Source organism: Strigops habroptila, chromosome 1, assembly GCF_004027225.2.
Source record: "Strigops habroptila isolate Jane chromosome 1, bStrHab1.2.pri, whole genome shotgun sequence".
Lineage (NCBI taxonomy): Eukaryota > Metazoa > Chordata > Aves > Psittaciformes > Psittacidae > Strigops > Strigops habroptila.
The window spans coordinates 96,022,481-96,038,696 of record NC_044277.2 but is presented as its reverse complement, the minus strand read 5'-3'; the positions used below and the strand labels follow the sequence as shown (position 1 = coordinate 96,038,696).

The 16,216-nt window shown below is 42.9% G+C and overlaps 1 protein-coding gene across 3 annotated transcripts; it reads right to left on the bottom strand.

Moving 5' to 3' along the window:
• Positions 1-1,666: 1,666 nt before the first annotated feature.
• On the bottom strand, positions 1,667-4,550 carry HSBP1L1 (heat shock factor binding protein 1 like 1). Of its 3 annotated transcripts, none has more exons than XM_030484548.1 (4): positions 4,428-4,540; positions 4,133-4,199; positions 3,128-3,222; positions 1,667-2,095 (listed from the first exon to the last, which is right to left on the bottom strand). In XM_030484548.1, exons 1-4 carry the CDS (start codon positions 4,470-4,472, stop codon positions 2,090-2,092), a joined length of 213 nt encoding a protein of 70 aa, XP_030340408.1. In that variant the 5' UTR covers positions 4,473-4,540; the 3' UTR covers positions 1,667-2,089. The 3 variants fall into 3 exon arrangements, with proteins under 3 accessions (XP_030340408.1, XP_030340417.1, XP_030340398.1); XM_030484557.1 differs by having other exon boundaries at positions 3,134-3,222; positions 4,428-4,539; XM_030484538.1 differs by lacking the exons at positions 1,667-2,095; positions 3,128-3,222 and having other exon boundaries at positions 3,697-4,199; positions 4,428-4,550.
• Between the last annotated feature and the right edge of the window lie 11,666 nt (positions 4,551-16,216).

Genomic DNA, 16,216 nt, shown 5'->3' with positions numbered 1-16,216 from the left:
ATGGCTTTTGAAATTTTCATTTCTGACCACTTTAGTTTTTGTGGTAATGGAGCCAGTGGTGTTTGGGTGGTTTTGTTTTTCTAACTGTATCATGCATATTTATGGGATGAAGAAAAAACAAGCCAGACTATGCAGAAAGGAGATAGAAACTGGACCAAAAGTCCAGGTCACAAGACAAAGTTGAACATGCTTTTTTTTACTGTAAAGTGCATTTTTTAGAGGATTTAGAGTAAGTTGAGGAGGTAAAACACAGGTTCCCAATTTCTGCTTAAATTAATCTGGTTTACAGTTGTTATTAATTATGGAATCATTTATGTTGGAAAGGGCCATCCAGAAGTAAAGGCCCAAAAGGGCCTCCCAAAGTAAATCCCACTTGATCAGGTTGCCCAGGACTGTTTCCAGTGCTGCTGGAGCACCTTCATGCTTGAAAAAAAGCGTCCCTTGCATCTAGCTGGAATTTTCTGTGTTCCAGCTTATGGCTATAACTCTCTTATGTAGAACACCTCAAACAGGAGTCTTAACTGTTCCCTGTGCTTTACCATAGGGTAGTTGTTGCCAGCAAGAAGCCAGAGTCTTTTTTTGTAAGGCTGAACTACTGGCATTCTCTCAAAGCCTTGTATGCTTTATACTTCACTGTATTTTTGTGGCTCTCTGTTTCAATTCCCCCATAACAATATATTTCTTGAACTGGGGAGCCTCCAGACTAACACAGTGTTCTGGGTATGGTCTCACAGGAGTTGAACAGAGGGGAATGACCTGCTGGCTGTACTTGCACTGATGCTGACCAGCATGTGGCTGCAGCCCAGGGCGCTCTGCTGACTCATGTTCAACTTCTCTGCCAGACTCCTTTGCTGCTGCATGCCTGCCAGCCTCTCACAACTACCCTGCAGCATAAGCTTACCCTGTCCCGCAGGCGAGGCTTGGCACTTGCCTTTGAACTTCATGAGGTTCCTGTTAGCCCATTCCTTCAGCTTGTCCTTGAGAATTTCATCCTTCCCCTCCTCCTCCCCAGTTTGACATTGCTAAATAGTAACACCTGCTGAAGTTTTAAAAAATATCCTTTATTTCTTGAGGTAATGTATTTCTATTTTCTTCAATTTCTATTCTAATTTCTTCAATTGTTTTATTCTATTTTCTTCAATTTCTACATTTGTTGTAAGAGGTTCCCATTAAGTTTCAAACAAAATCTTTCCTGAAAAAAGTGCCAATGGTTTGGTGTACAAAAACCTTAAAGTTAGTGCAGATTTCCTGTTTCCTTTGATTCTACCATGTCTTGTTCAGGATGCGTTTGGTAACTAGAATTCCTTATCTATGTCAAAGCCTTTAAAATAGGCTTTTCATCAAAATGTCTAATGTTAAAGAAATGAAATTGGCACAATATGCATACCTGGATGATGTTATCTGCAGAGGTATGCACAGCTTTGGGTGAGCTTGTGAAAACAACTGTACAACTAATCTGTGCAAATACTGCCATTTCTTTTAGTGCAGAACAGGTTATATGCATTGGACCTATGAAGTTTTGCAAAGACACCTTTGTATTAACATCAAATAAAGTACATTTTGTAGTGTAAAACGTTTAAAGCAGCATCAAAATGGCACAAGCAAAAGGAAAAGTTTTGTCATAGAAAGATCTTGTTATTCTGAGAACACTTACAAAGGCAACAAAGAAATAGGAAAATTTTAATATTATTGAAATATGTTAAATACATTTTCAAACATTGGAAAAGCCAGTGACTGGATAAGTTCACTGTGTAGGATATAGCTTTCTATCCTTCCCTGAAACTAATTGTTCTTTATTACAGGAAATACAGCATCCCATTTAGATGAATAAACCCAGCTTCCTACAGGACAGTAGGGTTTGGGGGTTTTTTTGGTTTGGTTTTTTTTTGTTTTGGTTTTTGGTCGGGTTTTTTGTTTGTTTTGGTTTTTTTTGAGTTTGTTTTGGTTTTTTTTAAGAGATGACTATCGTGACATGATGCAAGCATGTTTGTTTTCATTAACACTTTTCATGACGAGTGACACTCATTGTGAACTCCCTGGTCCAGAGCAGTGCTGTTCTCCCTTTGTCTTTCTTAATCACATCCTCATTTCATTGCTGCAAAGAAACAGTAAGTAGGTTAGTGATTTAATTATTCATGAATGTGATTCAGCATAAAAATAGGAAGATCTCTGTACAGTTAAATACATCTTCATGGATTGGCTTTCTGTATTTCTGAAAATTATTTCATAACACAAAAAATAAAAGCCATCGGAACAAATATATACTTAAATTATTTTAGTAAATTTACATTCCTGTCTTTGACTGGGTAAGCAGTCTCTAAATGACAAAAAGTAGCTGATGTGTCAGTTTGAATCAGGAAAGCATGCAGCAACAGGAAGACAACCTCACTGGCACCCACAGAACATGGAAGCAATACTGTCTTGTAAATACTAAGCACACCAAGGCAACCATCAGGGAGTGAGTGCGGGTGGTATTTGCAACAGGCAGTGATATAAAATCCAGCACACAATCCTGAACTGCAGCATGATCTTATATTACAGACTATCTGACAATACCACTGAAGTTATCCTTGCTTCTGCCACCCCCCATCTTACTGCTGCAAGGACAAACTACTGCTGTGTTTGGGGTGAATGTATTAAAGTGGTGCGCTCTGAACCATGGTGGGAAGCTGAAGCAGGTTTAAAAGCAGAGGTACGTAAATTTATACCAGTGAGAATCCTCAGCCAGCTAGGTTAGCATACTTTAGAGACAGTAACAGTGGGCTGGAGTGCTTTAAGCCACATGCATTTTAGTCCAAATAAGTACAGCCTCAGTTTTTATGTTTGGGATTAGTATGTACTACCCCATGTATATGGCACTCAGCTGGAACAAATGCAGCAAGCTAGTTTTGCTTTTGAAAAACTGGTAGCATTCTTTGTTCTTGGCAAGAAGAAATCCAAGGTAGTTATAATTTTGGGGTTGGTTTGGTTTTTTTCTTTTTTTAATTGCAGTATACTTTAAAATCCAAATAAATACAAGGTATGATTAATATATTAAACAGTATTTTCATGCTAGGTGCTGCCCATAGTTCAAAGCAAAAAAATAAGTGGAAATACATAAAACACAGTAAAAAATAAGTTTCATTACTGTGACCTCTTCATCGGTGTTTTCTATCCCAGCCTCTGTCATCAGGTCAGCAACATGCTTCTCAAGGTCATCAATGCGCTCGCCCATTTCTTCCAGTAAAATGTTAAAGATATTTATAAATCTAGAGTAAGTTTTTGGTTTTCTTCCGTGAGAAAAACAAGCAGCTTTCTCCCAGATTATCTCAGCCTCTTCCGTTTAATGCAAGAGGAAGCATGCGCAAGATTTTATGCCCACTTCCTCTTGCAACAGATAAGAGAGAAGCATCCAGGTTCTAAGTATTTTCAAATGCCTTCCTGTAGGCCCATGAGCGAACCGAGTATTTTTTTGTGTAAGAGATTGCTTTCTTTATGAGGAACTGTTTTAGGTGACTCCATACAGCCAACCTACACAATCAGAATACGAGTGCTGCTCATATTCTGATTACATAAAACATTATGCTCATATTCATAAATCAGAGAATGTTTTGGGTTGGAAAGGGCCTAAAAGAACATCCAGTTCCAACCACCTTCCACTAAATACTCTGATCATATAAAACATAATTATTTTCTTGCACTAAAACAGCCAGTTCCTGAAAGGTTGAGTTTCAGGAAAAATGTAAAATGTAATAAATTCTCCATTTCAGAAAGCAAAGGTGGTTTCTGCAAGTGCATCAATGAGCAACCTCAGAGCCCCTTCAGGAGTGATTTTCTCTTTTTGAGGGCTGACCTTCCTGTGCTCAAGAGGTCCTTACTTTTATTAAAGCCTTTTTTAGGGTTTACTGAGAGTAAAGGGAAAAAATAAACGGGCTTTGGGGGCAATTCGGCTGCCTTTACATCATAGTGTTTAGCAACATCAATCATTACATGTTAATTTGATGGCTAGGAACGCCCAGACGTTAAAAGGCAAGGCTCCTCTTCACATCAGCGTGCAGGGGGGGAACGAGGCCCGGTCTAGGAGGGAAACCGCAGCCGTAGGAGCGTGAAACCCATCCCGCGGGGCTAAGTAACCCGGCCCGAAAGAGGATATTTCTCAGCGTTATCTTTTCAGTCAGAGCTTGGAAATTCTCCTGCAGCTGATACAGCAGGTTTTCCGCCTGCGGGTGAAAAACACAGAGAAAACAGAAAGCAGGGGCCCCGGGGCGGCTGCCCCAAGACGCGCGTCCTCCCACCCCTCTCCGCCGGCTTCCTGCCCTTCTCCGCTCGCCCGTACGGGGATACTCGCCGGCGAAGCGGCCCCGGTGCCGGGCAGACGCCCACCCAGGCGGAGCCCCGCACCAAAGGGCGTCCCAGACCCGGCCCCCGCTCCGCGCCGCCGGGCTCACCAGCTCCGAGAGGTCCCCGGCGCCCGGCGGGTCGGCGGCCGCCATCGGCTCTGGCTCCAAGCCGCGACCCGCCGCCCGCCTCCCTGTCCGCGGCGGGGCGGGCAGGTGAGTGCCCCGCCCGGAGCCGCCGGCAGGAGAGGCAGCAACGGGGCGGGGGAGAAGAGGATGAATCAGTAAGCCTCATTCCTTTATTTCCCAAAGAAATCGTGGTTTTGCAGGATAATAACTAGATAAGGATGTTGAAGTTTGATCTTTTGAGGTCTTACAATTTCATGGGACAGAAGTGACATTAAATGAAGAAAAATGCTTGTCTACCAGCAAAGTTTAAGTTTGGTGTTTTGGTTTTGTTTTAAGATTTGTTTCCTTTTTCACATGTAATTAGTTTTGCAATACAGAGTGGTAAAAATATCGTGCTTGTTGAAAGTTCCTTGCACGAGAATGTCTGAAGAGACAAGACCGAAGGCATCAGCACAAATTGGGCAGTGCCTTTTGCAGTCGTGCTTGCACGTAGGTCATCCCTCTGCTTTTCAACTTCACGGCATATAAAGCTCCTGGTGCATCTATTGCAGAGGTGTCTTCTTGTGTACACAGATGTGGCAAGTGCTGCAACTGCTGCCTGATGTAAAATGAAGAGGTTTTCAATTTACTGGGCCTATATGGTCAGGAGGGTATTGCTGTTGGGCAATAGCTTTCCTTAGCCTATTAGTTTAGAGATACACCAAACATATAGCCATGCTTTTATCCACAAAAAAGTGTTTGTCCTGAGTTAGAAGTGACCTTCGAATACTGGAAAGATTATCTCCTATAAGCCTACCACTTATAATCCTTCTTGAAAAACTTAAACGTCTTCCTTCTGGACCTTCCCTACCTTATTTGGGAAGGCATTTAATTTCTATGGTGAGATTCTGGCATCAAAGCCAACCTCTGCATTGCTGCCTGGCTTCTCCTTTCTACATCCTTATCTTCCCAGTCTTCCAGATTTTCCTCTTTGTCTTTCTTATTGTAGAAAGAAAACTCAAGTTTTGCACAGCTTGAGTGCTCTATCAGTGTTACTGCTCTGGAAAGCTTCTAGTTAAAACAATTTGAACAATAATACACATATAGATATGTCTGGCATTAGTATGTAGCCACTACCTGCAGCCACATAGCTTTTTTTGTTCTGCTGCATAAATAAGAAGAAACAATTGTTGCTTCTTACCTGTTTATTCATTGCTAATAAATCTCCTTTCCCTTAGGGCTAGATAGTAGAGTTGTACTATTTTTGTATTTTTACTCCTGATAACAGCCATAGTCTTCCTGGTTTTCACTCCTGTCAGAATAGCTGCATAAGTTTCCCTCTTAGGCAGCACTATTTTCCACAGGAGGCAGTCAAAATGGCTCTGTCTGCTTGTGCCCAGATACCCTGAACAAAGTCATAGAGCCCTATTTGCACTGAAGAGCTTGCAGTGGTGAAGAAACAGCTGAAAATGTGGAGGAGCAAGCATTATACAGCCAATGAGTTTGCAAGAATTGCACTAAATCTTTGTAGTGCCACATTTTATCAGTTCCTAGGTTAGAGTTCAACTGAAAACAAGCATGACTTGCTAAAGGCTTTTTGTAAATAGCTCCTCTTGTTTGCGAGGCAGGTCAGGGGGGTCGGAGCAGAATAACATGGTATCCAGCTAGCCCAGCAATGGAAGAAAGATAATTAAAAGAGTGAAGGAGACTGAAAGCAATATTTCACCATGCATTTCCTTCTCCAAACGTCTGGTTCTTTTACTTTGTGGACTCCACAGCTAATTTGAATGGCCCTCCTAGTTCAAATCTTGAGCAGCATTAGGCAAATAGTCCACAGCTGGGTTTACGGAATAAAGATGAAGTCTCTGTAAACCAAAAAATTGTCATGGAAAAGTTCCAAAGTTCAGAAAATGTAAGAATAGAGGAGACCAAAAAGACTTTGCTTAACAATTAATTTATTTAAAATAGAACTGGTGCTCTTGGCTTTGCCCTGCTGTCATCTTATTTTCCCCCTCCTCAGAGGGCTCTGTTTTTCAGAGTTGAGCTGTTAGATGCATTTCCAGGGTCTGAAATCTGGGAAGATGAGCCATATTTTAAAAGCAGTTTAAAAGCAGTAATCCATGTTAGGCATGCATCCATGCACTAACGAAAGCCAACCAAGAAATCTTTTGTAGTTGTTGTTGTTTCAAAAGCAGAGGTTTACCTGAGAACCAGTAAACAACCAGCCTTACTGGTGCTCATAGGAGTATTTACTGCAAAAAGTAAAGAATACTTTGTTTACTGAAAAGGTACCAAGAAGTTCATGTTGGCAATTAACACAAAAACAGGTCTTGAGGAACAAAAGCAAAGATTTGACAATATAAATCAATTTTCCATGCCAAAATATGCCCTATGCTAGTTTCTTTAAGTAAAAAGAAACTGAAAAGACTTTAGAAACTTTCAGTTTAAATTTGTTCTCTTGGTATAAAGCACATTAAATAAAAACAAAAAATAGGGTGACCTAGAGGCTGGGGAGCCATCTGCTTCCATCCTATTCCTGAACCATGGGACTGTGCTGTAAACTCTTCACATTGTGCTTTTATGCTGAAATGATACCCAAAGCATGTTTCTCTTGGTCTTTCCTAGGGAAATTCCAGTCCCTCCAATGCTGGAAGGAGGACAGGAAATAAAAGTATGTTTAAACATTTATAGTCCTAAGCTCCAAGTTCAATGACACTACTATCCAATGCCATGCTGTAAAAGCCTGCAGCGTGGAGTGATAAAAGAGTTGGTTTGTAGAAATGCATTGCTCTTACTGTTTGGATATTACATAAAGTCTCTTCCCTCTCCTCTTTGCTGACAAGTAAGATTTTATATACCAGGGGTCAGGAATCCTTTTGTCATGTACTCCAAGCTCTGGGCTGCTTTGGAATGGAGGTGAGGACAGGGAGAGGGCGTCTCGGGGAAAAAAACCCTAATGTTACATGTGTGGCAAGAAAGAAAACAGGAAATTTAGTCATGGAAGGAGACAAGAATGCAAGTATTCCTGGGCTATGTCAACTGTAGAAGGTTTCTCTGAATTAAAAAAGGGCTAGGTACAAGCTCATTCTTGCACCAGAGCCATGGTATTTCTGCTACCAAATTGTAGGGTTGGGTCTTTGAGTCACACTGTGCTTGGTCTTTCCCTCTCTCTTAGGAAGCTTCTCTTGTGTCACTTTGCAATCATTGTTCAGAGGGACACAATGTGCAGAAAAAGCATCTGGCTTTGCCAGGTCATCAGCTTTTATATGCTGAAATCCTAAATGGTGCTGATGGTTCTTGCAAGCAAACTATGAACATTTACCTGTTTCTCTTGACTCAGCATAGTGTAGTTCACTGAAAGCTTGTTCCACTGGAATACTTACTGGTGAAGACATCACTTTTCTTTCATCTGGTAACATCAGTAGAAGTAACAAGTTGCTGTTACTTAAGAGGGTAGAAAGATGTGGTGAGAGGAATGCAAATGCTTCAGGCATGGGGAAAGGGCATTCGGGTCAATGGTGCCTGAACACCCTAGTGCTTCTTTGAAAGACAAGTCATTTGAGGTGAATATTAAAAGCTTGAGTGTTTGTGCATGGTTCAAATTTCAGGCTCTGTATCTTTGAAGAGAAAGGGGTAATTCCAGTGGTCGGGAAACCTGATCCCTGATCAAGGTGTTCTGCCTTCACTGAACATGCTGCTTTCTGGGACTGCTGCTCACAAATTCCCTTATTGTGAAACTTGTTTGGTCAGCCTCTTTCTGCAAGTTTTTCCAGAAATAAAACTGACAGGGTTAAGGGTATTCTTTATCAGAAGCTCCTTTGGTGTACTACAGGTATCATGTATCACTAAGTACCTGTAACAGAACACAGCGTATAGTTTTCCCTTAAGTGTTCTGCACTGGGCATAAAATGTAGGAGCAGCAGAACGGCTTTGACTAGAGAGGCTAGTGTGGTGGCAGCCTTTCGCTCTGCGAAGAGTTGTGTGTAAATTGTGGCTGTGTGAAATCACCTGTCTAGCTGCCGTTGACTGAATATGGCAATCCAGAAATCTCTAGCTATGTTTCCCAGGCATGGCTGGTAAGAGATGCTACTTCCAATGTTGCTTTCTCCGCCAGCATTGCTCCTTACTGCCTTTGGACAATGCAGGTGGATGAGTACCCCTCCTGAAGGGCTACAGGAGGCAGCTGGAGGTGTTTGTCCCCAGTGGGAAAGGGAGCAGGGTCTGTTTCTCCGGCCTCATAGCTCAGTGGTGGCATGCCTGACACTGGGTCTGGAGGCTGTGTTCAAATCGCCCTGCAGTCTCGCTCTTTACGCTGGGTGCCAGATGTGCACAGTGGAGCTTTCTTGAAGAAAACAGTGTGTAACAGGCAGGGCCCTGGCTGCTTCCACTGTGAGGGCAAGATGCAGCAGCACAAGGGCAGTGATCCAGCCCCATGTGTTCAGATCCCACACCTTTGTGTTGCTCTCTTCCAGGTGCCTCATGGTCCAGAGCAGAATGTGTTTTGTACAGAGAGATTAAATGCAGCATGTGGCAGTGTGTGTGATAGAGAGAGTGTTTTTCTACAAAATTTGGTAAAAGAGCCTGTGCTGAAGAGGCTGGAAGCTGGGCAAAGGAGTTCTTCCTTTGAAGATGCACATTTTGTTTTTCCAGAAAGAACCGTGGCTTAAAGTTTCCTATGAGCAAACTGCAACTATGTTCACGCTTCCTTACAGCTTCAGAGATAATTTATCCCAGAGAAGACAACTGGAGGATTTTCCTGGTACATTTTAAATTCACTTTGAATTAGTGGAAACCACTTACTATGGTTGCAGAAAACATGGGTGGATTTTGGCAAATACGTGGAACAACACTCGGGAACATCAGGTGTAGGATAAACAATATATACTCTAAAAGCAAAGTTTTAATCAGTGAGCAATGGCAGTAATACAAAACCCCAAGGATGTGGAAATCTGATTCTTTGGCTATTTTTGTCAGGAGAAAAACTTGTGCTTTTTTGTCTGAAACAGAGATCCTTTGCAAATATGCTTTTAAGACCAAAACCTTTGCTGACAGTGGCCTGCCTGCTTCACTTGCTTTCTTCTGCAAGACATTTGTGGCAGAGGGTGGGTGCTAAGAGTATGACAGGTATTCTATGCAGCTTGGCTGCTGTAGGAGGCCCTCCCACCCTTACTCTGTTTAGTGCTTAACGTGGTGTTTGCCAGCAGGAGTCTTGTGGGTGCATATTCCGAGTGTGCCTGGCAAAAGGCATCTGAAATGACAAGGACCGGAGGGCCAAGGGATGCCGCCAGCATAGGCTGGCACAAGTGTCACTGAGGCAGAAGAGCACTGGAGATTTGGGCCTCCATAGCAAGGGGAAGGGTGCAGTGGCATGGCCTCGTGGTCTGACTCCAGATCAGAAGGGCATGTGTTCAAAGCACTTTTGGTGCTCGCTGGAGTGGCTCAGAGGACACGTGAAGTCGTTCAGCTTCTCTCTGGGATCAATGTTGTATTAGTCAAAAAGGACCTGTAACTGCAGCTCCCTGGCATTTCAGAAAAATCAGACTGCAATGTTTGTGTCTGTCTCATCTAGATTGCTATCTTGGACTCGAGTGTTCCTCACGCAATAAAGTTGGGTTTTGTTTCCCCTTCCCTCCCCCTTGGCTCCTGGTAAGGGCAGCGTAAATTTGTTTTGTTCTGTTCTGATGTGTAGAAGAAGTTCTTATGAGTACCACAGATGCTGAGCTTAACAGAAGCAAACCAGTGTGTAAATGCCACCTGACAAACTTTGTCCTTATCCTGGAACAGAGAAAATACAAATAGTTTGGGTGCTGTAATGCTGCTGACCTCAGATCACATGGTGGTATTTTGAATCATGCTGAAGCTATAGTTTCTTTGTAATTTTTATTTTCTCTCTGTGCTTCCAAGCCACTCCACAGCTTCATCAAGAGGGAGAGAAAATGGGTCGGGGAAGGCTAGTGATAGTCCTGTTGAGACTTAAGACACTGCACTTGCACCCTCACCTGTTCTTCAGAGATAAAGCCAGTTTAAAGATTTTCTAAATTAACATTTCCCCTCCCTGTGCTGGGTCTGGCTGGGATGGAGTTAACTCTCTCCATAGCAGCGTGTATGGTGCTGTGTTTGATTTGCGATATGATAGCACACCACTGTTTGAGGTATCACTGAATGGTGTTTGCACAGCATCAAGGCCACCTCTGTTTCTCAAAATAGAGAAGCAAATAGGCTAGGGGTGGGCAAGAGGGTGAGAGAGGAAACAGCCAGGACAGCTGACTCCGAGTGACCAAGGGGACATGCTAGACCATGTAGCATCACACTCAGCAATAAAAATGGGCTGCAGAGTGGTGTAGTTTCTTCCAAAATAGCTGTTGCTTGGAGATTGGCTCTACATTGGTCTGCTGGTAGGAGGTGGTGAGCGATTGCCTTTGCCTCACTCGTGTTGTTTTTTCTTCAATTATTAACCAGACTTTATCTCAAACCAAGAGTTTGGGGTTTTTTCCTCAGTTTCACCCTCCTGATTCTCTCCTTCGATACTGCTTGGGGGGGATGTGAGTGAGTGACTAGGTGGGGGCTTCGATGTTGTTTGGGGTCAGCCCAACACACTCCCTCATTTTCATCTCATTCCCCAGTATCAGCAGCTTCTTGCTGAATGCAGTGATCCTATAATTAGTAAGTATGCTGACCCAGGGAGGCGCGAAGTGCGGGAGAGGAAGATGGTTGGACAGAGCCTTGAGCAACATAGTCTAGTGTGAGGCATCCCTGCCCATGGCAGAGGGGTTCGAACTAGATGATCTTAAGGTCCTTTCCAACCCTAGCTGTTCTATGATTCTATGGTGCAGGGCTCTTTCTGTATGCTTAATAGCCTTTTTAATAGAACAAAATAAAAAGAATATAGACAGTGAGTAAACCTTATGTCACGATGCTGGGCACCCTGCATCTGTTCAGCACTGGATGGAGCCTGAATGGATTTTCCCATTGCATGCAATGCAGATCCCATCTATGGAGATGTTCCTCATTTCTGGTCCTTCAAACTAATATATATTTTCTTATGAGAAAACAACTCCTAAAGGTTAACATGAGAACTTCTGGCTGCACTGTTAGACATGGGCAGGGATGTGCAGGTAGCTGGTGCTGAGTGGGAGCTGCCTGCAGGCTCCTCTGCTGCAACCAGCTGGTTGAGGTGACTCTGTGGCCATGGGATATGGCATATGAAGAGCACGTGGGGAGTAAATGGCTGTAGTCAGCTGGACCTGTTTGACACAGAAGAACAGGGTGTGGGTTAAGCATTTCCAGTTCAACTTCTTGTCTTGTGTGATATGTCACTGTTTGTTTATTTTTCCACTCACCTGAACCTTGCTTGTTGTTTCAAAGCTGTAATGAAGAAGGGTTCATGTATCTCTGCCAGCTCTCAGGCTGATTTGTGCTTCACTGTCATATTTCATTTAGGGCTTTTTCTTCATTTATCTGTGGAGATGGTAGCAGCCTAAGTACAGGGAGCAGTCTAAGCAGCTCAGCCTGCGTGGTCCTGATTCCCGCTCCCCAGTGCAGAGCATGCCACTGCTGCATAGAGGTAAGCTTGGAGGCTGGGCACGTTTGTCAGAGGTCCCCTTTGGAAGTGGAGAGGAAGTTCCTTTGCGTGCTCCACCCATGCTTATACTCACTGCTCTGTTGATGAAGACCAGTGCTGAAGGATAAAGTGGTGAAGATCACAGAATCATAGAATCAACTATGTGCAATAAAACAGTATCTCCTGCTAACGCGAGCTTGATTTTGTCCATTAGTTGCAGAGACAGGGGCTCACCAGTGTTCAAAGGGGACAGGAGGTAGCTTCTGCCACCAGTTGCACTGGGGTTGCTTTAGAAAATCAAAAGTGGAGAGGACAGACGATTTAGTGATAACACATCTTGGTAGGAATAGCCAATTTCAAGGTATTTAAGACCCATTTACTTGTTCTATGTATAGTACAGTAAATACTTCTTTTTAGTTTCACTAGGACTATAGTTGTAGAGTGAGATGTAATGTGATAATTGAAGGGAATTTGGCTACTTAGGAATTCACATAATCCTTATGATGACATTTATGATACAATGTGTTCAAGGAGTGACTTAGAGGTTATCTGCAGTGTCTTTAGCCTACATCTTGCAGGGATTTCTCCCTATGCTTGCTTCAGTGGAACAGCATTTCTCATATGTAGAATATAAAGTAATTTTAATCTCATCTTTCAAAATCAATTGACAGGACAACAGACTGGTTAGAAGACTTTCAGCAATCTGCTATTTTTGCTACAAGTGAAGCACCAACAGCCCTCTTCCTGCTGCAAAAAAACTGCAAAGAGGCAGCTAAGGCTTCAGTCTTGAAACCTGGGTGGTGGATTCCTGTGTCCTGTTTGACTTAGTGTTCTTCTGCTAGGAATATGGCTACATGGAGCCAATTGTAGAAACAAGCCTCTGCTTATTCTTCTAATTCAGTGGACCTAGCTGCAAAACAAAACCTTATATATATATATTGACATATACATATACACCAATATTAAAATCCCTTTGAAAACATGCCATGTCCGTTCACCACTTTCAGCTTGCTTGAACTGTATACAAAGATACCATAGGAACATTTCTTAACAGGATTAATTTTACCAGATTTCTTAATCTGGAATAAATCAAAGTTCTTGGAGGTTTAGGGACTAGGCTGTCACCAAAATATTAACTGCTGGGACCTAGTTCATAAGTAAGTGACTAGAGCTGCTCACATACTCAATTTCAGTTCTCTTACAGCAGTTGTCATAAAAAGATTAATATTAGTCTTCAAAGACCAGGTGTGAAACATACTGTCTGCTTCTGTTTTCTGAACAGGTAATTCAGTTCTACCAAATTGTCATGAATGAAGTCATGCACTTCACTCATAAGAGAGAAGCATCAATATAATTTATTGATATAAAACAGTGAGTTAACAAAGTTTAATGGTGAATGTGGTTTTACAAGATTCGATGGCAAGGTACACTTGATTATTTAGTGCATAGAGGACAGGGTCATACAAAACTGTCAGGGAGGCCCTTGCTTTGAGTCATGAGGTTCAGAAAAGACCCCTTTGCTTTCTAAACTGCCTCAGAGAGGAGTCTAGGTGCAGCTAGATCCAGACTTACTCTCAGATTTATATCTGAAGGATATATATGTGCAATCAACCCTTTGTATTACTTAGCTACGACTTCAAAGTTCAGCATGCTGTTAATCACTTACCAAGAATCTGTTGAGCCAAGGAACCTCTCAACCTTGAGGAGTAACCTTGTCCCTACTCCAGGCAAGATCCTGGCATGGAGCCCACTGCCGTACAGGAGAGCTCAACAGGCCCTGGCTGTCCACTATTTATAAAGTAAGATGATTGACTTATAGCCCTATCTGCATACCAGCAAGAGCACCGGTCACCATTCCAGACAGTCCTTGGCTACCATGTTGCTGTCCATCTGCAAAGTCCAGAGTAAGCTGGATGCAGCCATCACAAGCCCCACTTGTGGTTATGGCTTGGAGGAAAGCACACCATGATACAAACGGAGATGTCTTTTTCCTGTAAAGGGGAATTTTGCCAGTCCATGTGGAAAAATAAATGCACCTGTTCTTTTTCTCCTCACTCAGAACCACAGGAGTATTGTCTGGCAGTGAAGCAGTACTGTTTCTATGGTAGGGTCTGATTTTACACCAAGGAAGCGGTCCTTCTGAGCTCCCTCTCAGTTACTAACTGCAATGAAAACTAGTTTGATGTCACGCCTCACAAGGCCGAGCGTTCTCATCTGGCTGCACTCAGACCTGCAGGTTGCAGAAGTTTTCCTCGATGAGGCAAGACTCTGATGAATCACCCGTTACAGCCCAAACCTTAGATAAATTCTCTCCAGGGGACTCTCCTACTACAGTTTTGCTGGGTCTGTTATGGTTGGATATTCTGTGTGCCAGGTTATACATTATGCTGAAATCAGCGAGCACTTTAGGATGGCATCGATGCTAAAGAAATTGGCCCCTGGCTGCTTAGAGTATTCTGAGACCTGAAAGGTCCCTCCCTGATGCTGACACAAGGTTTTGTGCAGTTGCTCAGCTGGAGGAGTTCAAGCCAACCTGTCATTCCTCACCCACCCAGTGTCTGGCATTACTAGTCAGTTTATCTTACATCAATGGATTAACTCCTAAACAACTAGGGCATTTTTCATTGACCAAACCTGAACTATATTCACACAGTAACGTGCTGTGCTGTAGTTCAGCGTTTTTACCCTTGTAGTTTCAAGTAAGGGTGAACAGCCCAAGTTAAGGCAGTTGTCTGTTTCCAGCTGAGTACTTTAGAATCTTAATATTGTATGAAATTTGTCATCACATAGACTTAAAAGTATCTTGGAATTATTCTGGAAGCTAACCTGGAGAACTGGTGTCAGCCTGGGCAGTTTCTTCTATGTAGGTAACCATTACTTCAAAATCTCTATTTTCTCAAGATGATTTCTTAGTGTTTTCTCAAAACATTTGTATTTACATGAACAAAAGTTGGCTTCCTTTTCAGCCTGAGGCTTGTTTAGACCTTTGTGCTTAAGGAAAAATGATGTGGGAAGGGATCCCAAGAAAGTTTGGAAAAGAAGTTGACATAACTATGTGATTATAATAATGCACAAGTGATATCTGGAATATGAGCCATTAAATAATGTTTTAAATTATCCAGTTAATACATACTTTGATTATTATACTCTCTCTGAATGAGCCAGATGCTCTGAAATCAAGAACTTCCGGCTCCTCATCCAGAAATCAGAACTAAAGACTTCCATTGTGTATTTTTAACAAACTTTCAGGTCTGTGGAATGAAGTGGAGCTGCTACTTCCTTGAGGAAAGGTGAATCCTAATGTTATCACTGGCTGCCTTATCTCTGTAGGAGAGTGGTTTGGATGTTTGTGTGATAGTACCCCAAAAATGGTCTTTGAAAAATACACTCCGCAGTAATGTGCAGGTTCATCTGCTGCATATACACCATAAAAACTTGCCAGGTGGCAGAAATGGTTGCAGCTGAGTGAGGTGCTGCTATGCAGGAAGTAAAAGGCTTTGGAAGCCTTGAAACAAACATTTATATATATTTTTTATTACGCTCCTTTCCATTCAAGACTCACAACAAACATTTACAGTTGCTGATATACCACACAAAATAATTCAATTGCAGGAAACCCCATCTCGTTTCTCACCTGTTGCATGAGCAGCAGGAGCGCATACAAGGAAGGAGGCAACATGTGTATGAAAGTGTTATGGGGAGTCCAAAGAACAAGATTTGAAGGCTGTTGTGCAGCCACTTGTAAGGTTGAATGGATGAACCATCCTTTTTAGTGTCACTGAAGCTTGTCACCACCTCAAGCAGCCCTTTGAGGATGCAGCATCCATGCTGTCAACCTCTTTGTCGCATCTGCCATGCAGCACTTGAACTTCTGCTCAAGCAGAGCCTAAAGGAGGGCCACGAAGATGCTCCGAGGGCTGGTCCACCTCTCCTGTGGGGACAGGCTGAGAGAATTGGGGTTGTTCAGCCTGGAGAAGGCTCTGGGGAAACCTCAGAGCAGCTTCCAGTTCCTAAAGGGGCCAACAAGAAAGCTGGAGAGGGGCTTTTGGCAAGGGCAGGTAGGGACAGGACAAGGGGGAATGGCTTTAAACTGACAGAGGCTGGATTTAGATGAGATCTGAGGAAGAAGTTCTTCCCTGTGAGGGTGGTGAGGCCCTGGCACAGGTTGCCCAGAGAAGCTGTGGCTGCCCCATCCCTGGCAGTGCTCAAGGCCAGGTTGGACAAGCCTTGG